The 24,329-nt window shown below is 57.6% G+C and overlaps 1 protein-coding gene across 1 annotated transcript in view; it reads right to left on the bottom strand.

The window, feature by feature from the left end:
- The window catches only part of DOC2B (double C2 domain beta), a 30,058-nt gene extending 15,250 nt beyond the window's left edge, over window positions 1-14,808 (bottom strand). The window contains exons 1-2 of the mRNA XM_057371912.1: window positions 14,250-14,808; window positions 4,771-4,850 (exon numbers count right to left, since the gene is read on the bottom strand). Of these exons, the coding sequence (XP_057227895.1) occupies window positions 4,771-4,850; window positions 14,250-14,583 (414 nt within the window). The 5' untranslated portion in view covers window positions 14,584-14,808. The remainder of the gene's footprint in view (window positions 1-4,770; window positions 4,851-14,249) is intronic.
- Window positions 14,809-24,329: the final 9,521 nt, after the last annotated feature.

Below are 24,329 nucleotides of genomic sequence, written 5' to 3' on the forward strand. Positions count from 1 at the left end.
GCTGCAGTTTGGGGGATGCTGAGGGGATCTCACACCCTTTTAGTGAGGAGCAGAGCTCTCAGATAATGATTGTGTGTGGCTGCAGGGGCAGCGTTTGTAGGGACTGCTGATCCGAGGGCTGAAGGGATGGGATCATCCAGGATTTGGGCAAATCAGGGAGGGAAATGCTGAGGAATCACCTCCGTGCTTCACAGGCATGGAATAACTCACCCAGCCTGACCTACAGCACCTCAGGATCCTCTCTGAGCCACTCCAGGATGCTCCTGACCTTGGGAATGTCTCTGATGTGGAGCAAAGGCTGTGCTTTGGACACAAACGTGCTGCCCTGGGGCAGGGGAGGCCAAATGGTGCCCAGAAAAGAGGATTTTGCTTCTAAAGCAGAGCCAGGAGGATAAAAATATCAGCCATGAATGGAGGTGGAATGACTCTGCTTTAACTGCAGCCTCCCAGGTGATGTCCCTGCTTCAGGAGAGGCTGAGGATGGGCAAGAAGGGGCTGGAATGTCCCCAGTTCCTCAGGGATTCACCTGCACAATCCACTCATGGCCTTCCCAACCTCCCTGGCCAGAGGTGCCCACCCTGCCTGGGCAGATGCAACCCCAGCTAAGCAGGAGATCCTCTGGCAAAGGGGCAGAGGGTGACAGGCAGCTCTAAATTCACCCATCAATTCAGCTCAATCAAATTACCTTTGAGGAGGCCATTAAAGGCTCTTTTAATGGATATGCTGTGGGAGATGGAGTGACAGGAGCCTGGGAAATGGGTCCTGATGTCACATCCAGCTCCTCCCGTGTCACCTGAGACGTGTTTGGCACCAACAGCGGGATCAAACAGGGATCTGCTTCCCAAAGCTGCACCTCTGGGAGATTTTCCCTTCTTGGAGGGAGAACTGGCCTGGAGCTCCTCCAGGASGGATGAGAGGCACGGAGGGACAAGGCACAGAGGCAAAATCCACCCTCAGACCCAAGTGGGGCATCTCCCTGCTCCAGCCACCCCTAATTTATGGAGCTGAGATTGAGTTTCATCTTTTCCTTTACCCGACCCCAAAAATCTCGGCTGCAATCCTAGTGAGACCTGCAGCTCCCTGCATCGCCGGCTCTGCCAGCTGCTCCCCGTGCCAGTGACATTTAGCTAATCAATGGGATTTAATTACCACTTGGGCTAATCGGGCCGCCGATTAACGCCGCGCTGGAGGCGCTCKGAGATGGATTCGTGCCATCCTTCACCCCACAACGAGCTGCCTGCCCAAAAAAAAAMCCAGCCTGGATCATTCCCAGGCTGAGGCATCCCGTTTTGAGTGGGGGCAAGCTGCGTTTTCCACCCTGTCAGCCCAGAGGAGCCGGGCAGCCGGAGGAATTTCCCTGCAGTGATAAATATTCATGAGTCAATCCATAAGTAATGCTCAGTGCAGAACCTCCAGCGCTCGTTTGGGCTGGAAGGGAGGGAGCAGCCGAATGCTCAGCGGGGTGGAAACTCCAGGGTGGTGTTTTCTGGCCAGAGGTGTGGGGAGAGSAGCCCAAGGATATTTCTGGGGCCAGGAGCTCCCTCTTCACTGCCCTACAGCCCTCTGGGGCTGGTCCCAGGCTCCTTCCTCCCAAAAGCAGGGGACGGACGGAGCTGTAGGGTTGCTGCACGGCCCTATAGATCCCCTACAGGATCCTGTCACTCCATGGGCTCTGTAGGACTGAGCACAACATGAGACCCTCAACAAAGCCATGGAAAAGCGCAGAAAAAAACCCCAAATGCCTGCACATCCATAAAATCTTTCCCATCCCCTTTTCCAGGAGTGGGTGATGTATCCCCATATGGGACAGCAGAGATCCCCACGATCCCCAGGGCAGCAGGGGAGAGGGAGAGCTCTCCTGCCAGCCGGGCAYGGGGCTGCCCCTGCAGCCCAGGAAGGAGCTCCCACGATTCCCTGATTTATTCTATCGATCCGAGCTGAGATGCAGCGTGGTGAGCTCAGCCGTGCCTGGAGCGTGACAGGCGGGGCTGCTGCCAGCGCCCAGAGCCACCAGAGCCAGGTGACTGCTGGCAGCCTGGCTGCTCCTGCCTCTTTCTGCCTTTCCCTGGCTGCTGCTGCCTTTCCTGGACTGCTCTTGCCTTTCCCGGGCTGCTCCTGCCTTTCCTGGACTGCTCCTGCCTTTCCCTGGCTGCTCCTGCCTTTCCCTGGCTGCTCCTGCCTTTCCCTGGCTGCTCCTGCCTCTCCCGAGCTGCTTCTGCCTTTCCCGGACTGCTCCTGCCTTTTCCGAGCTGCTCCTGCCTCTTCCTGCCTTTCTCTGCCTGCTCCTGCCTCTTCCTGCCTTCTCCTGCTTTTCCCTGCCTTCTCCCACCTCCTTCTGCCTTCTTCTGCCTTTCCTGAGCTGCTCCTGCCTCTTCCTGCCTGTTTCTGCCTTTCCCTGCCTTCTCCTGCCTCTTCCTGCCTTCCCCTGCCTCTTCCTGCTTTTTCCTGCCTCTTCCTGCCTTCCCTTACCTCTTCCTGCTTTTTCCTGCCTCTTCCTGCTTTTTCCTGCCTCTTCCTCCCTGTTCCTGCCTCTTCCTCCCTGTTTCTGCCTTTCCCAGACTGCTCCAGCTTCTTCCTACCTTCTCCTGCCTCTTCTTGCCTTCTCCCACCTTTCCCTGCCTTCTCCCACCTCTTCCTGCCTTCCCCTGCCTCTTCCTTCCTGTTCCTGCCTCTCCCTGCCTCCTCCTCCCTTTCCTGGCCTGCTCCTGCCTCTTTCTGCTGTTCCTCCCTCTTCCTGCTTTCTCCTGCTTTCTCCTGCTTTCTCCTGCTTTCTCCTGCTTTCTCCTGCCTGCTCCTGCCTTCTCCTGCCTTCTCCTGCCTATTCCCATCTCTTCTTGCCTTCTCTTTCCTGCTCCTGCCTCTTCCTGCCTTTCCCTGCCTGTTCCTCCTCATTCCTGCCTGTTCCCTCTCTTCCTGCATTCTCCTGCCTGCTCCCACCTGCCTGGTGACACCCAGCATCTCCTGCTGGGAATTCCACCCAGAAACCCCCTCAGAGATCCCCAGGCACAGCACCAGGCTCAATTCCCACACGGAGGAGCCATCCCAGCCCCCAGCAGCAGAGCAGGGAGTGGGTGGTGGAGCACAACATGTGGGATTGAACCCGCTGCCGGTGCCTGCTCCGCTCCWTCCTGCTCCCCTCGAGCTGATAACGGCGCTCCCGAGGAACAGCAGCCGACAGAAAAGTGATGGAGATTAAAAAAAAAAAAAAAAACAGAAGCAAAATATAGAGAGAGAGAGGTTGTTTGGGGTTATCAGAGAGAATGGAAAACGTGTCTCACGTGGCTGACAGAGCCCAGGTTTGGACGGCTGCTGGCAGCAACCGAGGCTCCAGGAGCTGCCGGAGCTGGGCACACCCCGAGGGCGATTTCCCTGGAGGATGGGGCAGGATGGGGCAGGATGGGGCAGGAGCCCAGCACACCCAGCCCAGCTCCGGTAAATCACAGCCCAGGGGCTCTCCCCCATCTCCTGCTCTGCTCGCAGCCCCCCGGGGCAGCACCGGCCCCGCCGCCGGCAGCGGGGCGCTGGCCCTTACCTTTCTGTAGTCAAGTTTTGGCAGCTTTCCCCGGGCGAGAGATGAAATGAGAGCGAGCAGATGGCGATGTAAACAAAAGAGAGAAACGGGAGAATGAGAGCAGAATGGAAATGCACAGGACTCGGGCGCTGGGTGTCAGGGTGGTGAGGGCAGGGACGATGCCGGGGTACCCCCACCCCCGTGGGGCTCTCCTGTGCCAGCCCTGCCCGTGCTCTCGCTGGTGGGAGATTCATCAGCTGCTGCCCACACAGCTCTCCTTCCTCGCTGCCTTCCACCCACTCCGAGCCCAATTAGAGATCTCGTCCCTGGCACCGCTCCCTCCCGCGCCGAGGGAAGCCTGACCCAAAGGCTGCCGGCGGATCCTCGGGAGGCGGGGAGGGAAGCAGAGCTCGGTCCTGCCCTGTTCTGGGTGCTGCCCTCGCCCCCTGACCACGAGCAGCTCCACTGCCTGGGCCAACATCTCCTCGCTTGTCCCCAAAGCTGAGTTTTGGTGAGAGAGGGAGAGGGGTGGGGGTTGCAAAGAAGCCGTGGAGGGGAGAGGAGCATCCTGTGAAGCTAAAACAGCGTGGTCTGACCCTCTGGGGCTCAGCTCACAGCCTCTTCTCCTGCCTTCTGAAAAAAAAAAAAACCAAAAAAAAAACAAAAAAAAACAAACCATCCCTTCCCAAAATCTGCAAGGATTGGGGTCTTTTGCCTAAACCCACCTGGATCCCACATTGCTCCGGTCCTGACACAGAGAGGAGCCCAGCAGCCTTTCCAGGAGCCCGGAGGCAGAACCAGCACCTCACTCCCCGTTTTTGCTCCCAAATGTGCAAAAAGTCCCTGATTGCCTCAATCARGCAGGCGGCAAAGGCGCTGAGGCGCAGCACTTCGGGGGCCGTGATTAGCGGCGTTTAAAAGAGCCATTTATAAACTGACAGCCGGGCACAGCCACGGGTAAATAACAACAACATCGGGAAAAACATCCAGTGCTGCCACCGGGATGAGCAGCCGGCTCCTGACCCTGGGAATGCCCGGGGAGGAGGGGATGGAGGGGATGGTGAGAGCAGAGGGGGTGGGATGGAAGCGGAGGTGGCAAAGGAGAGGGCAGAGCCGCCGATGGAGCAAATTCCCTGATGGAACGAATTCCCCATGGAACAAATTCCCCGATGGAACAAATTCCCCAATGGAACGAATTCCCCCACGGAATGCTTGGCACAGCCAGTCCTTGCTGTCCCCAAACCCGGGCTGAGCTGTACCTTGGCTTTGTTGATGGTGCAGTGGAGGGCGTTGTTCTCCTGGTCGTAGAGCAAACTGAAATCCAGCGTTCCCAGCGCGGCTGCGAGGAGAGGAGAAGGCATTAACTGGGAAACACGGGCTGTTCTCCCTCTGGGCACCAAAGGAGGGGATGGAGACGCTGAGGAACGGGCTGCAGGCGTCATAAAACATCAAACACCCTGCTGGGAACTCTGTTTTGGAATGTGGCTTCGTGCTGGGGGTTGGTGGCCGTCCCCAGGTTGGTGGCACAGGATGAGCTGTACTCATCCACTGCAGCCAGAGGTTTGGCTTCCGTGGGCTTTCACCTGGATTATCCCCATCCCTCACTGCAGCCAGGAGCTCCCTGTCCCCCAGGAGAGGAAGGGGCTCCTCTGGGAAGGTTTGGGAATGGCTGGGACACAGCTGAGCCCCGCTGCTGGCGCGTCCTCCCCTCCAGCGCCGCCGGCGTTCCCAGAGCGTGTATTTGTGTAGTGACACCTTCAAACAAATGAGCCACCAGTGGGATCCCTTCCCAGCTCCAATCTGGCTGCAAACTGTAAATTAAACCCAGTGAGGATGGAAATGCTTTTTTGGTTAAAATGAAAAACACCAGCGGCTTTTAATCGGCGCCGCGTTCTTTTGCGGCATCCGCAGGATCCGGGAACAGCAGAGTCTCCTGGGATGGGACACAGGGATGGGGCAGGGGACCAGAACAAAACCAGAAAAGCCTCAGCAGCAAAAGCACACTTGATTTGAGAAATTCTTTCCCTTTTGGATGATCTGAGCCCGTCTCGCTAATCTGAAGCAGAGGAAAAGCCTTAAAAAGACAGGCTTTGCAAAAATATGGCTTAACCTGCTCCAAGGTTCCTGATTTGCACAGCAAAGCCCAGGCCTGGAGCAGCCTTTCCTGGCTCAGCTTTTCCACCAGTCTGAAACTTCCAGGCTGGCTCTGGACCCAGCAAACCCCATTTTTCCACATCCCCCTTCCCAAAAGGGGTTTGCCTGAGCACTGCCCTGCCACCAAACAGCATCCCACCGCTGTTTCCATGGTAACAGCACCTTCCCATCGCATTCAGAACATGAGAAAAAAAATCAAAATAAAACCCAGAACAGTTTTGTTTAATATCAAAGCAGGGTTTGCTGCCTGGGAGGGAGTTAGACAAACTTTATGGCAGGAAATAAGCTGTTTTTTTTTTTTTTTTTCTTCCCCAGTGTTGATAGCAGCGAGGCACCCACTGAGTTTAAGGATATTCAGGGGAGCAAAACCTTCCTGCTGCAATTTCACAGTGATCTCCCGGCCCAAAGGCAAAGCAGCTACAGGTTTGTCTGCTGGCAAAAAAAATAAAAATAAAAAATAAAAAATAAAAAATAAAAAATTCATTGCTCCGGAGCAAATACCTTGAGTTCAAAGCACAGTAAACACCTAGAGAGAGCTCTGCCAGAATAACGCACCCCCCTCGTTGTGGAGCAATTTCATGGCACATTAGCTCCCGCTCTGGGTAAGTCACAAATCAGCGGGGTTTCACCTGCCGGGGGTGAGGCCAAACCTGCAGCTCCTGGTGTGTCACGCCCGGCTTTGGCACAATCGGGCATTTCCAGAGCAATTCCCAGCTTAAAACCCCCGCAAACCCCGCAGGGAGGAGGGAGCGGCGGTTCCCCGGAGCCTCTGGGCGCTCTCAGCGGCGTGAGGCTCCGCAAACTGAGGCAGCGAAACTTCCCAGCTCTGCATTTTTCGCTCAAGAGCGGAAAATGAAGCCTCCGGTTTGGGAGCCTCATCCTCCCCTTCAATCAGCGCTTCCTGCCGGCCCCACCGCTCGACCCGCAGAGATGGAGCTGTTATTTTATTTTTATCGCAGGAGGGGAACCCGCGGTTCAGCCTGTTGGGTTTGACCGTTTATAAAACGAATTTAAAAACTTGGCTGGCGAGCAGAGTCCGGCTGGGAAACGTTGACAGAGCCCCAGGGGTGAGGGCTGAGGAGGTGGCAGAAGGGCTAGTAGCCATTCCTGCACCCCACAACAGCATCCTGCGAACCCCCAAAGCCTCATCCCATCCCTGTGCCCCCAAAATGATCAGCACAGCAGCACTGCCTCAGCGCTCCTGCAGACCCCAGCAGCGCATCCAGCCCTGCCTGTGGGAATCCTGCATCCCCAGCTGGCAGGATTGGACCCAAAAACTGCAAATCAGCCCAATCTCCATCCCCTTTGATTGCTTTCCCCCTCCCACGCCAGACGCGGCTCGATTGTGGTATTAATTAGGGGAGCAAGCACCTCAAAAGGAAAAGGGCAGCAATCAGACTCGGAGCGCTGTTACCGGGATTATTGAACTCGGCTGGGCTGTTCCGAACGCTGCCCTCTAATCACAGAGGCTGCAAATAAAAAAATATAAATAAATGCCTTTGTCAGGCGTCACAGAGGCAGCCGGGCGCTCCTCAGACAGCAGGCAGGACGCATCGTTATTATTACAATTATTCTGCTCRGATGATAAAATAACCATTAGGAACGCCGAGCTCATTAGCAGGTTCTGACCCTCCTTCCTCTCGGTGAATTGGGGGAGATTGATGGGAAGGCGCTGCCTTTTCACACAGGCTCTGAAARGGAGAAATAAATCCCACTTGCACGGGAAGGTGGCCTCTTCCTCCACTGACCTTTGGGCGTTTTGATTGATTCCGTGGGCCGGGAAATGATTSGAGGGCAGCAGGAGCAGCAGACGCGTCCGTGGGCTCGGCCGGCGGCAGGAATTGTTTATTGCGGGCATTTCCCGGCAGCGCCCAGGCTGGGCAGGGCTCAAGGAGCTTCTATTGATACCTGTGGGATCAGTGGCCATAAATCTGCGCTCTGCTCCCTTCCCCTGGCGCCTGGGCGGCAGATCCGCCCTTTCTGCAACCCGAGGGGAAGAGTTTCTCATCCCAAGGCATGGAAGAGCCACTGGAACTCACAGAACAGACTCCAGCACAGCTTGGAAGCGATGATGGAGCACAACCCTTCCCAAGGCAGGGATCTTTCGGGGCGTGACTGCTGTCAGAAAACCCAGCAAAACCCAGCGCCGGGAGAAATTGAGGTGTGCACAGACAAAAACCCCGCCACAGAACTAATTAAAAAGAGGTCCGAAAGCCTTAAGTCCCTCTGCTTATCAGCGTTGCCGCTCCCGAGATAATCTGCTCACGGATTTTGTGCCAGGGAGATCAGAGCGGRGCAGTAAAAAGGCTGCTGGGGGATTGTCTGGATTAGCTCTCCCTTACAGAAAGAGCAGGTTCAGTAACCTTCAGGCTGGGCACTTTTTAATGCACTATAAAAGATAGGTCCCTATTCTTCCCCTGCTTTAATTTTCCCTTGCAATGGAGATAATTTGAAGAGGTCCTGAAAGGCAGCGAGTAATTCCGTGCACTTACARCCCCGTGTAAAGTGTTGGTAAATGACTCCTCGGGAGGAACAGAAATTACCTCCTGCCATTTCCAGGCTGCTGAAGAGAGTTTTGGTGGGTGCCTGTGTGTGCTCCTGCCTGCTCCTGGTGTCCTGAACAGGTTTGGGGCAGAGCTGCAGGACTGGCTCCACGAGGTCTGGAAAACCCCCCAGCACCCACAGCATTCCCAGTCTGGGCACAGATCCACCCAGAACGCTGCTGGGAGTCAGGGATGGGTCCCAAAGGTGCTGAGTTGAGGAGCTGCAGGCCCTGAGGGCAGCGCTGACCTCTGGTATGACGCTCCAGCCACAGCACCAAGGCATGGAGGCAGCTGGGAACAGGACACTTCTGGAAGTTGGTGTTACCATGAGCTATTCCAGGAAAGTGGATTCTCTGGGAGGCTTTGGGACACATCCCAGAGGCAGGACAGAGTGTTGGGACAAGGACATTYCCATCAGCATCCCAGGACTCTGAACTGTTGCCTCTGGCAGGGCAGGACATTCCCAGTCCTACACAAAACCCCAGCAGGGAGCAGATCCAGCACACAGGCAGGAGACCTTCCCTCTTCAGGAGWTCCAAGAATGGGGCTGAATTCAACAGGATCAGGAGCCAGGAACAAGCACAACTTCTCCCCCTTGCCACTGCTCCCTGCCTGGCCATGAGTTTTTCACTGCAAATTGCAGCAATTGATATTTCTTCATGCTGGAGACACTGGYGAGCTCTGGAGCAGGGAGCTGCTCCTTGGTGAGGTTTGTTGATGGATGCTCATCAGCTCTTCTGTCTTCTCCAGGAGGAGAATTCAGAGGAGCACTTATCTGCTCAGAACAGTTCAGAGATGCAATTATGTTTTACAGCACTAAATGGTCCCTGATGTCAGCAGCAATTAGACTTTCAGCAATTTCAATTTGGAGATGGCCTTCAAATCTCTGCCGCTCTCCTCCTTTAATGAAATACAGCGTCGCAATTAACCACCCCCCAAAAGTCCAAAACAGCCTTCAGTGTTAAACACAAGGATGGGAAGGCTGGGAACCCCTCGGGTGTGGTGGAACAAGGGGTTCCACCAGCTTCTTTCTCCAGCTTGGCACCCTCTCCTCCTCTTCCACGCTGGAAGAGGAGAGGTGAAGGGCCGGGCAGGCTGGTGGGAGGAGGGATCTCKTTATCCAGGAGCCGTGTGGCTCCTTCATTAGCGGAGACGCCGGGGGGCACGGCCCATCTGCTGCTGCCACGATGCTCGGACAGACCCTGCTCAGCCTCCTGTGCTTCCCTCTCCTGCTGCTCCTGCTCACCTCCAGGGCTCCAGGCCGTGGGGAGAGGAAGGTTCCTTGGGGRACCAGGGATGGGCAGCAGCAAAGCACAGATCTCACCCACACCGGCGCATTCTCAACACCCACCCATCCCACTGGAAACCAGAGAGGAGCTGATCCAGTTAAACCCCACTGGGATAGCCCAAAGTTCCCCTGGGACACCTCAGTGTGACCCTGCCCTGTTCCTGCATGAGTTCCTTCAGCAGAGTCAGCTCGGGCTGTGCTCTGCCTGGCAAAGCCGTGCTCCAGGCTCTGCCGAAATCAGCGGTGGTTTGTTTCGTTTCCTGAGCAAAAAAATAAAAACCGCTAACTTCTTTTGGCCTTATCTGGATTGAAAAGACGATTCAAAGCTTATAAATAGCAGTTGCAGCATATGCTGAGGAGCTGTGTTTCGGGAGTAAATACCCTGCTCGTTCCTCGCCGTCTCCTCTGCCTCCCCCTGTCTGGCCAAAAGCGCTGCCAGGTGACTTGCAAGCCCWGCAACCCTTCAGACCTCCCTTTTTTCTTTACGTCTTCGAGCAGCCAGCAATTAATATCTCCATGACGGCTTTGCCTGCCTAATTATCTTCTTTGCTCAAAATAAGAGTCTTCCTAAATAACTTGTGTGGCGCTGCAGGCGTCACGAGCCGCCGCGCACCAGGACCGGCCTCTCAGCTGCACTTTGGAGAAGTGGCTTTTCCTGCTGCTGCTGCAGCTCTAGAGCTCAGGAACCTGCTCTTTCTTGAAAAAAAAATCAGGCGTGGAGTGGAATTGGCTGGGTTTGAGTACATGGGAACAGCCCTGGCAGGAGCAGGATGGGGCAGCGCTTCCAGGGATAACGGCTCCCGCTGCTCTCGGGCTCTCTCCTCACCTGAAAAACCGGAGCCAAACACATTTGGAGGAGGGAGGGAATTCCAGCGTGACCAGAGCTTCTTTCCAGAGCCAAACAGCAGCTCAGGGGAGCGGGGCATTTCCAGGCTGGAAACTTGATTGCCTGTTAAAGGAGGATGGATGGCTGCTCCCTCCAGAGCYGTGCCCTGCGAGAAGCGCTGGCAGTGCTCCCTCACAGCGACTGTGTCTCTGCTTGTGCAGAGGTTTCAGAGACCTTTAGAAAGCCCTCAGGCACCGATTCCTGCTGGTGCTGCGGAGGGGAAGGCGCAGGCAGCGGAGGGGCAGCAGCGTTCGGGTGGCGCCGGCGGCGGTGGCAGCGAGAGGCGGCTCCTCGCARGTGGCACATTGCCATCTAGCTGGCATTTGCTTCCCTTCCTTGCAAACCCAGTTTCCCTGGCACCGCGCTGCCCGGCTGGGTGGGAAGCAGCCCTGGTGGCTGGGGACCCCAGGGACCCGCTGCTGTCACCGGGCAGGGGAGCCAAAGACGAGGTGACAGCCGGGTGTCCCGAGCCAGCAGCAGCGAATTCCCCATCCCCAACCTCCCTCATCACCGAACCACCCTTCTGCACCAAAACCACATTTTCCACCTTCCTGCCCCATCCCGTGCACCTCCTCAGCAGCTCTGCTGGGGACAAACCCGCTGCAGAAGGGTCCTGCTTTGCACAGAGCGGGGCAGGGCCGGGTCCCCCTCCCCAGGGATGGCAGCGGGACACGGCAGCGGGTGCCCAGCACAGCCCTGCAGATCCTCCCAGCAGCGCTGCCGGCAGGGAAGGGCTGGCTCCAGGCAATTCCCAGCCAGCCCAGAGCCAGCCCAGATGTCTGCACTCATTATCTGCTGGGCTGGCTCCCTGGCYCTGCCTGCTCCCTGCATTCAACAGGCTGCTCGAGGTGTCCAGAGCACAAATCTGAGCCTCCCCTCTGTCCTCTCTGCCCAGCTCGGGAAGGATTCCACCTGCTTCCTGCAGCCTGGGGCTTCTCAGTTTTCCAAAGCACCAATTCCATGCACGGACACACATCCCTGATTCCCGAAGATGCCAAACCCCTGGGCCAGGGTACCCTGCACCCAACAGTCCCTGATGCTGCTCCCGGGGCTGTCCCATCGTGGGGACAGGGCAGTTCCCACTGGCTCTGCAGACACTCGAGGGTTTGCTGGTGGGCTCTGGAGCACAGCTCAGCAAAGGATTAAGGAACAGGGTGCAGCCARCCCAGGTGAGCTGCAGCAGGGCCGGGCAGGATCCACCCTGCCCACTCCCCACAGCCCTGATGGGGTTCTGGAATCTGGGCAGGGCTGGCAGCTCCGGAAAAACCCCAGAAAGCCCAGGCTGGAGCAGTGAGGAGCTTGGGGAAGCCCAGACAATTGCTGCATTCCTCCAGGCAGGGGCAGCGCTCCTCCTCCCACCCAGCCAGCCAGCGGCATGGCCTTGGCGGGGAGGAGGAAACCCGCAGGCAGGTGGGACAAACTGCAGGGAGCCGTTCCATCCTCCTCCTCCTCCTCCTCCTCCTCCCGGTGGATCCTGCCACGGCAAAATCCCTCTCCGGGGCTGGGCTGGGCTGGGAGCGTCTCTGAGGAGCGAGGCAAGACGTGCCTGGCAAAACCTCCATTTGTGGTCTCCAGTGGCACCATCCCCGGAGCCCTCCTGCACCCCGTGTGTCACCCAGCGGGGCTGGCACCGCCTAAAGCCAGCGCTGTCCTGACGTGCAGGCACAGACAGGCTCTCCAGGGGACATTTAGTGCAGGTGACTAATGCGACAGCCCTGAATCACCCTCCAGAGGTGCGGGGGAGCTCAGCGCCACTCCCCAGCGTGGCTGATGGCACTGCCAGGCTGCACGAGTCCCCTCCCTGCTCCCGGGCTGGGCAACGGGCACAGGGAGCTCCTTTGTGGATTTACAACTCGGGGGAGTGACAGTGTCACCCTGCACGCTCACGCCAGCCCGAGGGTGTCCCGAGGGTGTCCCCAGAGATGTGCCACCAGCTCTGCCCCCTCCCCGCCCTGCTCCCGGCGCCGCTGTGCCTTTGCCAGCCCAAACGCCACCACATCTGGCACAACGGCCTCAGCAGTTTGCCTGACACCTGTTACGCTGCAAGAAACACTTCCCTAACGCCAGCCGGGGTGAGAGAAACACCCGCCGGCCCCGGCACGGAGCCAGGCTGCTTCTGGCAGCCAACAGCCAGGATCCAATATTCAGGATCCAACAGCCAGGATCCAACATTCAGGAACAAACATTCAGGATCCAGCAGCCAGGATCCAAAATTCAGGATCCAGCAGCCAGGATCCAACATTCAGGATTCAGCAGCCAGGATCCAACAGCCAGGATCCAATATTCAGGATCCAACAGCCACGATCCAACATTCAGGATCCAACACTCAGGATCCAAAATTCAGGATCCAACATTCAGGATCCAGCAGCCAGGATCCAATAGTCAGGATCCAACATTCAGGATCCAACATTCAGGATCCAACAGCCAGGATCCAACAGCCAGGATCCGATATTCAGGATCCAGCATTCAGGATCCAACAGCCAGGATTCCTGCAGGATCCAGCACCACCGACGGAAAAATGCAGAATGCAGCGCCCCGGGCGATCTCCATGCGAGGCACCCGGAGAAAACGCTGCGTTTTGGGGCCGCGGGGGTTCCCGCACACCCCCCTGGCCCTGCAGCGCGGTTGCTCCAGGGCGAGCAGAGACGATCGGATAATTAGAGCAGCAAATGAGGCAAAGCCGGTTAAAGTCCCCGTTAACTGCCCGGCTGGGACAAACGCGGCTTAGCAGAGATGTTCTCCCTGGCAGTGCCAGAGCTGTCGCCTCTCCACACMGAGCGTGACCCCGACAGCGGCGTGGGGACAGAGCTGTGGCAGTGCCGGCACCCAGCACCCAGCCTCTCCAGGGGCTGTGCCCAGAGGGGGACACGGGCACGGCAGCGGCACCTGCAGCAGCMCAGCCCATCGGAGAGCCCTCCTTGGGGTCACACTCCGGGCTCTGGCACAGATGGCAGCGACGCCCAGGCAGGGCTGTGCCATTCTGCCAAGGGAAMGGCACCGCCTGCCCGGCGCTGGGCCGTAAACAGCTCCGAGCCTCCCCTTCCCCCAGGACGAGCACGCAGCACCGCTCAGCCGCCTTCCCCGGCACCTCCCGGCTCCCAACTTTGTGCTCAGCCCCTGGCAGGATCTGGCCCCCGAAGGCTGGGCTCAACCGAGCCCTCGGGATTTCTCCAAGGGAAATGGTGTTATCCCGGGAGCCGCGGCCGGCAGAGCCAGGCGGCCGCCGCTGCTTTCCTTGCATCTCCACGGCTCCGGGAGGGAAGGACGTTTTGGGTGGGGAGGGGTTAACCCTTGCTGMAAACACCTGCATCCAGCGGAGCCGAAGCCCTCTGCTCCCAAGGCCCCCCCGGTCTCCTGCAGGGCTCGGGAGGGTGAGGAACGGAGGGATGACACGCCGGAGTTTGCCGAGSGAGAGGGCACAGATCTCCCGGGCGRATTCCATTCCCAACAAATCTCGCCGGCRTGGGGCCGGGCGCTGCTGGAGCGRATSGCCAGCTCATCAGCAGGGTGGCTGGAGCAGCCTGCACCGGCGAGCCGGATTCACGGGGTCTGAGCCCGGCTGGCAGGCGCGGAGCCGAGCGGGGACGAGGCGGAGAAGTGCACCAACCACAACAGCAACTGGTGGCTCTTGGGAGACTTCCCTAGTCCGGGCTCARCAGCCAGCCTGGCTGCGGCAGGGACACTCCCAGGGCCCCTCCACCCCGGAGCAGCGCCGGGAGAGCCTCCCCGGCTGAACCCCGGGGCTTCTCAGCGCTGCAGTGTGATCCCAGGGATGGCCAGCGTGACGGGGAGGGTGCACCAAGATGGGCCACCAGCCCTGACACCCACCCTCGCCCCCAGAACTCCCACGGAAACTTAGGAACTTACTGCAGTCGTCGGACTCGTAACCCTCGGGGTCCACCACCTCCTCGGGCGCTTGGCTCTTGGCCGRCTGCTCCGCGGGCGTCGTTCCGTAGGCTCCAAAGAGCTGGTCCACGTCCTCATCATCCTCCCGGGGTGCCTCGGCGGGGCTGACCGAGGGCTGGCTGACGGCGGGGCGCAGGGCGCTGCCGCTGCGGCCGACGGCGGCGGGGAGCCCGCGGGGGAAGCGGGGGAAGTAGTCGGAGATCTGCTTGATGGGCTTGATGGGGCCGGGGCAGACGTCAATGGCCATGTGCTCCTGGATACTTATGGTCATTTTCTCTCCTTTTCGGAGTGTCATGCATGCGGCTGTCGCTGCCGAGCCCCGCCGGAGAAGCCCGGAGCGTGCGGGAGCGGGAAGTTTCTGCCGGGGATGCGGAGGCAGGTGCGGAGGCAGCTCGGGCGAGCGCCTTACGTGGTTGTGGCGCCCTGAGCCCCGGTGGCCGCACTCATGCTGCTGCTGCTGCTGCTGCTGCTTCTGCTGCTTCTGCCGCTGCCTCTGCCAGCCCCGGCGCCCGCGCAGCCCCTGCTCCTGCCGGCGCTGCCTGGGAATAAATGAGCGAGACGGAGAGACGGATAAGAGGCAGGGGGTGGGCTCTCGGGTGATGTCACCAGCTAGCAACAAAGCGGTACCCAGCGGCGGAGGAATGAGGGCTGCGGCCGGCCTGCCGCCCCGGCCACACGGCCCCCGGCGTGGGCATCAGCCCCCCGCCCCTTCCCCGGCACAGCCCCGGCTCCGAGGGGGCGGCCGGCAGAAGCTGCGGTGATGGGGTGTGGGGAGGTGGGCTGTGGTTCATCGCCCTGCCAGAGCGGGGGTGGTCCCTGCCAGCCCCCTCCGAATGGGGCTGAGGTCACCGGGCAGTGCCAGAGCCACCGTCCTGTTGTGTGGCATCCCGGCGCGCTGTGGGAAGGGACGCGGGGTCCGTGGCATCCCCCGGGGACAGTGACAGCCCCCAACCCTGCTCACCGCAGGCTGTGCCACACCCTGAGCCGGGGGTGTGGATGGCACCRCTGCCCGCGGGTCACAGGGACGGGGACAGCCCAGACTCGGGTCCCTGCTGTCCCCATGGCTGCCCCAGCAATGTCCCCTCCAGAGCTGGACGAGCTCCTGAARCCGGGGACACCGCAGGGACTGAAGCAACAGCTGTGCCCTGCTCGTGGCCCAGGTGGCACAGCCTCTGCCAGCCGCTCCTGTGCCACGGGGCAGGTACAGCACCACAGAGAGGTGAGCCATGGGCTGGGGCAGGGCTCAGTGCTGCTCTGCCCTGCTCTGYCCCCCTCCTGCTCCTTCCTGGGCAYRGCTYCTGCCASAGYCTCCCTGGAAAACGCCGTGCTTTCCTCAGGGAATCGGTCCCAAACTGCTGTTTTTACTCACCTCCCGCTGTGCTCAAACCAATAAATCCGTGATTTTACGAGCTACTGGGAGTGGACTTTCCAGCAAGAAGGGCCAGAAGAGAATCACTGTGAGAAAATGGTGCAAAATGCTGTCCAGTAACTCACCCTGCCCTGGAAAACGGGTCTGAAATATTTCAGAGGAGTGGTTCTCTCAGTGCATCTTCTGCTGGCTCAGCTCTGGGGGGTGTGGTGTGAGTGTGGAGTGCTGTGGTCACCCACTGCAGTGTCCACCCCCCAGAGCTGCAGTCTATCTATTAAAAACAAAGCTCTGTTCTTCAGAGGATTTCTCCAAAACGACACCCAACCTTTGTGCCTCRTGCAGGGTTCAGTTTTCACTCAGATTTTGGTCAATGTTCATGCACGGCCCTGAGTCACAACACGCCAACACCAGGCAAACTCACCCAATTCACTCCTCACAGGGAAGGGAATGCTCTCCTGGAGCATCCAAASTTGTCACTGCTGTCACCCAGACACAGTGCACATCTCAGGAGGATTTAATGACCCGGGAGAACTGGACACAGCTCGCTGCTCCTTTGTGTGCTCCTGAAGTGGCTCCTGCCTGTTGCAGGTCKAACAGCAGACCCAGCCTCTGACAGTTCAACCCCCTCCCCACATCCAAAGACTCCCAGGGCGTTAATTCAGCTGGAAATGCTGCCTGCTTTGTACGTGGAGGCAGAAAACCTGGCAGATGGGCTGATGGTGGATGGGAATGTCACAGCAAGCACGAGGAGGGACCTCAGGCTTTGGGTGTGTTCATCCACACAGGCTCCATCTTTGGGTGCAGCATCCAGGATGTGGTGTGGACTCAGACAGAACGAAGCAGGAATTGGGCCCGATGCCCAGAAAATAGCAGCAATTTCCTCTGAGAAAGGGCAAACAAATAAATAAAAAAAAAATCGAGTTACGCGCGAGAGCCTCGATGCTGTTACTGCCGTCGCAAAAGCGTCATCGCTTCAAAGGTTTCCACAAAGAGCACCGGACCCAAAAAGGCAAGGATTGCTTTATGGGACAGAAAATCGAGGCTYTGGGAATTCAGGTGAACCTCTGAGCTCTCCACCTCCTGCATCCCACTGGAAGAAACAAAAATCAAGACTCATTGCTGATAGCCCAAACGGGATGATGGGTTGATCCCGAGCCYACTGAAAGCAGCTGGAGCCTTTTCTTAGCTTTTAATGAACCCCAAAGCAGCCTTGCTTTGATAAACCACAATTTTYCCCCTTCCCATGCTCCCTGAGTGTCTCCTCTGGGCTGCACAGCCCCATATTTACCAAGGACTCCCCAAAACGTGCCCGGGGCTGGCCCCACACACGGCCACAACACGGAAGGTGAAAGGGACAAAAATAGACAGCAGGGCCGGGAGACAAAAGCAGGGCTTGGAGATACAAAGCCAGTTTCCAGGTAAAGCTCTTAATTCCCACCGTCTGTCTAATGCCCTGGAATGTGACTTGGTTTGATCCCTGCCTTTGCTGGGGCGGTTCAGAGCCGCTGCTGCGCCCACGCACACGGCCTCTGCTGCCCCGACAGAGGGAATTTGGCTTCATGGGAGGGGGAATTTGGTTTTCTGGGAGGGGGAATTTGGCTTCCCCCAGGCTTTCCAGGAGGGGAGAGAGCGAGTTGAAATGTTAAAATGCCAATTTCCACAGCTGGACCCACGGCTGTGCCCGGCAGGAAGCAAAGCGGGGAATATCCATCCTTGAGGGAAGGGGGAGGTGGCTGTCACAGAGCCAGCAGCAGGGATGGGATAATGGGCCAGAGCAATTGTCCTGTCAAAAAACATGTTTTCCTCCAAGAAAACAAGATTCTGAGCTCGGCACACGTGACATTGTGCTCGGGATCTGAAGGAAGCATCGCTCCAGCTCCAGCCCAGGCTCAGAAAAGACTCAGGTTTTGATTTAATTTAGTTTAAATGTTGTCCTGGAGAGGGGCACGAGCACATCCAGACAAAGCCTGTGGCTCTCACTCTCCCTGTGCCACAGCCCAGCTCCCTCCTCTGGAACTGCCCAGCCCATGGGCAAACAGAAGGAATATCCCTACAGCCCCCAGAACAGCAGCACTTGGATTAAATGCTCACCCAAAAACTCAGGCTGCCCTCAGGATACACTTCACCCAATTTTCTGACAAATTCCAAGTACCAAACCCTGCTGTTCCTGGTTTAAATCAATGAGAACAGGGGCTGATTTCAGTTGGATCAATTCCTTCCCAAAGGACAAGCACAGCAGCAGGATGGCACATCCCATTGCTTGCCAGGGATTCTGTGACCAACCCACTGGTTCTTCATTTAATTGCCAACTTAAAATCTCTCTGACCCCCTGCTCTGCTTGTGAAGAACTAGGGAAATGCCAAATTAAAGCCCTTGATTTGGAGGAATGTGGATCTCATCCCTGAACTCAGAGGGGTGGCCCAGGGAGGTTTGTCAGTCCCCCAGGGAGGTGACACCAGCAGCACCACCCTGCACAGCCCGAGCTGGGATTTTACWTTTTTCCAACCTTTTTAAGCCTGAAAATACCCACAGATGAAGGCAGGAGAAGGTRCCAGCAGATAGCACAGCCCATTCTGGCTGCAGGGCCAGGAATRGGGGATATCAACCCTGTTAAGGGATGCCAGCACTGCTGGAAGAGACCCCTCCATCCCTCGGGGGTGACTCAGGACAACCCCGCCTTCTGGGGRCTGGGAGGTACAAAACTCATTTTTGATTCCTTCCAAGGAGCTGAGCTCCAGCCAGGCTGTGTGCACGGGAAGGGGGTTAATTGAAAAGCCAACATGTGCCCTGCTCCTTGGCTGGCTCCGGGCGCTGTCTCCTGGCTGACGCACAGCTCCTGGCACCGGGCTGCTCCCCCTGTGCCATCCGTGCCTGGGCGGGCCTGGCTGAGCCCATCCTGCAGATTGCAGACCTTACCTGCTCCAACAGCCTTTGCATTCGCTAAGTAAAGCAATAATAATAATAATGATGRTGATGATAACTGGGAAACTTGGCAAAAATAATCCTAAGGAGCTTATTGCGGGCGGTGGCGATTACGGCTCCCCGGCAGCGCTGATATCCCGGCGCACCCCGGCCCCCGCTGCTCCTCGGCTTGGATAATTCCTGAGGTTATCTCTGCTCCAACAGGCCCTGTTAACAACCAGCATTTGACCAGATTGAACCAGCAATTACTAGCTGTGAACAAAACCGCCGTGGTGGAACGCAGCCCACGCCCCGACACGGCGCAGACACAAACAAACCCTGGCAGAACGCTGGGCGAGGGCCCAAATGCCAGCAGGAAAGAGCCCCCTCCCCTCAAAACATTGCTGAAGGCTCCCAGGGACTTCATAGAACACCCAAACAGTGGCAAAGGTGGATGGGATCTTCCTGACCAGCACTTTGTCACCTGCAGATGGACCTGGAAGAAGCTCCAAGGAGGAGGGAGGGAGGCATCTGCTCTCCCTGCATCTTGAGGAGGGGCCCAGAATAGCTCTCCTTTGGGGAGGGGCTGATGTTTAACGTGCGGCATATGCTGCCATTTCCATGTGAGTCCCGAAATAGTTGGTGTTTTCCTTTGTGATTTTAATGTTCTCGGGTTTTTTTTTGAGTCCTGCGAAATGCCCTCCCTCCTGCCGGGGAGGGGACACGCTGTGCCCTGGCCACCCTGACACGGCGCTGCCAGCGCTCAGGGCACCTGGAAATGGAGCAGAGGGGATCATCAGCTGCTGGAAACCTCGGCTCTGTGGGGTRTGGAGCAAATCCGCACGGGATTCACCAGGATGGGTCTGAGCACAGCGGGAGTCGCAGGAAAAACCACCCAAACGGTGCCTGGGAAGGGAGTGACAGCCAACCCCGGGCACAGCACTGCCAAGGGCCCAGTCCTCAGCGGGATTTTCTTACGGATGAACCCTTTTGGACTTTTTTCCTCCGTTTTTTTCCCATGATTCCTCGTTTGCCACCGCCAGGCCGGGCGGAGCTGCCCTCTGTGATTGTTGAGTGCCTGCGAGATAAACGAGATAAACGCAGCCCCGCTCCCCGGCAATCACGGCGGGGGAGACTTCTGCGCAGCATCAACTCCTATTACACTAATTTTATCTGCTCTCAGTGTCTTTCCAAGCCGGAGTCGACGTCCTCTGAGATTATCCAGCTGACTTGTCTTAGGAGTTCTACCCCGCTTTTACCTCTTCCCGACCGTCTCCCGGCGGCGGGAGGATGACAACATTCCTCCTCAAGACTCCCCAGGCAGGCAGGAGCRAAGCGTGGTGTTAATTTTGCTGCAGCACCTTGTCCTGGGCGGCGGCTGGGACATTAATCCCGGCCTGGGGAGCCGTGCTGGTGCTGGACGCTGCTGTCTCCTGCAGCCCCGGCTCTTCCCGCTCCGCGGATGTCCAGGAACAGAGTTCCCGTCGGCATTTAGGGCCCGGCCCCGTTGCCATGGAAATGGAGRGACTTTCTGCTCACATTTTTGGTGGGAAGAGGCATTTCGGGAGTCGCGCCGGCTCCCGGAGTTAGCGCAGGGGAAGCCGAGTGAGGGCAGAAAGCAGCCGGAGATACCGGGGGGAAACCGCGCCCACCCCGCGCTCCGGGAATTCGGGGCTGGATGCAAAGCACAGGGGAAAGGGCACCGAAAACCAGCAGTAGAGCCAGCTCCAGGGATTCACAAAACAACATCTCGGGTGTGCAGTAGCAAAGAGAAATTTGGCTGCGTTACGGGAGCGTTAGAGCCGCTCCTCTCCCAYGTCCACGTCAGGCTAAGGGCGTCTGTCACAAGCAATCCACCCCAAACCTTCCTGAACCTGTCACAGCTCTGGRGCAGCTCTGTCCTGGCTGCTGCTTTCCTCACAGATGTCCTGCCCATCCCTGGATCCAGAAGGTCAGCTGGGAGCTGCCAGGGAATCATTGTTTTCCTGGCTAATTCACCAAATCCCAGCGTCATGCCAACATTGCAAAAAGGAACACGGATGGAAGGGTGAGGAGAGGGATGAGGAGAGGGGATCCCACAGATTCATAGGTTTGTCTTGCTCAGGATCCTCCCAGATTCACTGTGGGATCGATTGCCTGTGGGATCCGGCTGCTGGAGGGGCAAACCACCCCAGATTCCCCGAACCAGACAGGGCTGCACCACAAAGCCAAACCCACGGCAGCTCCTGCGGGTCAGCGGGGAAGGAATTGAGGCCACGGCCCAGAGCAGCTGATTCCTGCCCGGAGAGCAGCATTTCTGGCCGGGCTGAGGATCCTCTCAGACCCTATTCACTGCCTGGAGGGAAACCCAAGCTTTTCCCAGCTCTGCGGTGAACCGGRGAAAACAAAACTTCGGAGCGAAGGGGAACCACCAGCTGGGAAAAGGGAGAGGCAGAGAGAGAGAGAGGTGGCATTCCTAAAAATACAAATATCAAAGTGATGCCGGYGGAGGGGGCAGCTCCCAGGTCATTTCGCAGCCGGAGGAGTCACTAGATGGCCCTGCTCGCCCTGTTCATCCGATGGCAGCGCGGATACCGGGAAACGCTGCTTTGGCTGCTCTGCAGGAGCTGGGGAATTCTCCCGGGGGACAGCCAGCTGGGACCTTGACCAGGACACGTGGCACCCCACCCGGCAGGTGACAAATCCTTCCCGCTGCCACCACGCCCTGGCTGTCCCCTTCCCTCCCCCGAGCGGCTCCAGCTGCCAGGGATGCTGGAGTCCTCTCTCTCAGAGCGCTGGTATTGACAGTGATGGGGGTAAGAGCCAGGGAACCACGTTAATGAACCCCGCGCCGCTGGATAATCATGACATTAGCGTTATTGGATTAGAGAACATTTGCATAATTCGGGCACGAGCCGCTACCTGCGCGGGGACAGATGTTCACATGAATTTACATCCATTTGCATGCCAATGAAGCTGCGACAGCTTCCCGGGTGACCGGTCATGGGCCACCTCCTGCCGGTGGGGACAAACCCAGGACACTCAGGTGCCACAAACAGCGGAGTTTTCCCTCCTCAGGGTGTTCCTCGTWGTGYCCCRGTCAGRAGCAGCACCCCTGGGGTCACCCCCRGTCACCCGCCCCTTTCCCAATCCCACAAATTCCTGCTGCCTCCCGGGTCCCAGGAAAACGGGAAGTTGAGTCCATCCTGCTCGCAGCTGTGAAAAGGGATCGATGAAACGCTCCCAGCAGGCTGAAGAGCTCGGAATTTAAGAGGCCAATAAAGAGAACCCAAAATGAACTCCTTTCTCTGCCTTTTCAAATCACGTGGTCTCCGATTCAATTACTCGATTTCCTAGGAAGGGAGAGGGAGATTCAATTACTCGATTCTTGATTTCTTCGCACAGAAACGCGGACTCTGCAGCCACGGAGCGCAGAAAGGCAAAAATCCCTTCAAAGCAGCAGTTTGCTGGAAACATCAGATTTATAGGGAACAGCTCTGGCAAAGATCTTGGGGCATCTCTGCCCCACTGAGGGGTGGCCGTGCTGCCCCATTAAGCAAAACCCCTTTCCAGCCTCTCCCTGGTGTCTCATCCGCCTCAAAAACACTCCAGGACTGAGCCCGTGCTGCAAAAATCTGACTCCTGCACGCTTCCACCTCTCCACGGAGGTAACGCACCGGGCTAAATCTGATTTCTTCCCTCCCTTTCCAGTCCTTTCCCCCTCCTTTTCGCATCTTCGAGGAACAGATGCACTCATTCACAACCACGCAGAAGAAAGTGCGCGTTCGCCTTTCCCCGCCCGCCGTGCAGCTGGCAGAGCGCAGGAGGGAAAAGGATGTTTTGCACGAAGACGGGAATTGTCTGAGCCGATCCCATTAAACTCGAGCGGGGAACCGACAGAACGAGAAAAGATGAGAGCGAGAGGTGTTTTTTGAGTGTGGAATAATTGTTGTTTGTCCTCTTCAAGCACACAATCATCCTAATGCCACCATCTCCCAGGGTGATGGGTCGAGAAACGCGACTCGGGGAAATCTCACCGATTCCCAGGCCGAGAATCCGACAATTCCCAACTATTATCGGCGTTAAGAAGATTCCTGTGGTGCCAATGGGTCGGGAACAGGGATCAGAACCTGCCTGAGGGGGACACGGGCGGGATGCAAACCCGACTCGGGGAAATCTCACCGATTCCCAGGCSGAGCATCCGACAATTYCCAAACATTATCGGGGTTTAAAAGATTCCTGCGGTGCAAATTAGCGCTGGGCTGAGGGAGAAACAAAGGCTCAGGAATTCCCTAACCCCACCCTCATGGGAATAATCTGATTTTTCGCACGGATAAATCCCATGCCGAGGTGCCCAGGCCCAAACGGGCTCGGGACAGCTCCTCCCTGGCGCGGTGGCACCGGCTCAGCCCGGGTGACAARAGCCAGCTCTTTATGCACAGCACCTCTGGCAAGTGCAGAGAAAGATCACAAGGTGGGAATTCAAACAAATTTTTTACCCTCAAAACCGCGGAAATCGAGCGAGTTTTCTCCTTAGCGCTCACCGCATCAAGGCTGCTCAGCGGTGTTAATTAAAGAGGTGCCTCCCAGACGCAGMCAGGAAGATTTACAGCCCTAATTTRCATTTCTCGGYTTGTTTTCCTGTCCTCCGAGGCGCCGTTCGAGCGGCTGCGGTGCGATTGCTTGGAGGAGTTCAATTTTKCACGAGAGGCGTTTGGAGAGGAAGGTCGGGGCCGTCGGCAGCTCCACGGCTGCTCCTCCTGCCCCTGCTCTCCCTCTCTGGGGCTCAGCTGTTCCCTGAGATGTTCTTGGGCTTGGCTTCGCCAGATGAGAAATAAATAATGCTGGGCTCAGCTGCTCTCGGTGATCCAGCTGCTGTCCCCATCCCGGGGATGGATCACTCTGGGGATTTTTTTTTGGGGAGGTGAGAGCTTCAGAGACACCCAGCACCGGCAGCTGAGCTGGGGGGATGCACTGCAGGGTTRTTAGGATCAGTATCAGCGATGTGATCTCTCCACCCAGCTCCCAAATCAGCCCCAAAACCCGAGGCCAGGGCAGCCCCCACACACGAGGGGCTGCTSCCATGGGGTGGGACAGGACAGCTGGAACAGAAATTTGTATAATTGCGAAAAACTAAAAACTGGCACAGCGCTGTGGTGATTTGTCACCTCTGAAATCAAAAGTAGTCACACTCAGGGGGAGAAGGTGTCACTGCCAGCACTCCTGTCCCAGACAACCCTGATTAGGAGCAGTCACCAGCGTGGTAATGRGARTTTCYARTGATKAGGATGGTGGAGCAGTGATGAGGARGGAGCTGGCRGCAYCTGTTTGCTGCGTTGGGTCGGCTCCAGAGTGACCTGGGGGGAGGTGACACCTGGCATTGTGTCACGGGATGAAGGCAGGATCCTCATCTCTGCATCTCACTGCAAATCTTGTAATTCCTGGACAGAGGAAAAGCTCAGGGAGGGATCTGAGCGAGCAGCTCAKGGTGAAAGTTTTCCACGAGGTTTTYCACCCGTCACTGCCACCCTGCGCTGCTCAAACACTCCCAAAACCTCCCCTGAACTCCCTGCCCGTCACACTGAGCTGCAGAACGTCCTGGGGAGAGGGATGAAGTGATGGAGGAAGGAGAGGGAGAGGGGGCTGGTTAGACCCTGCTACCTCCAGCCCTCTGCCCTTGAAGGAAACAAATTCGGGGAAGGGAACAAATTCGTTTCACACACGAACTCCAGAGGGTTTTTGCCCATTTGTACCACTGCCCAGGCACTCCTGACCCTCCTGAATCAGCACCA

This window comes from Malurus melanocephalus, unplaced genomic scaffold (assembly GCF_030028575.1).
Source record: "Malurus melanocephalus ecotype Western Australia unplaced genomic scaffold, MMel_1.1 scaffold_162, whole genome shotgun sequence".
Lineage (NCBI taxonomy): Eukaryota > Metazoa > Chordata > Aves > Passeriformes > Maluridae > Malurus > Malurus melanocephalus.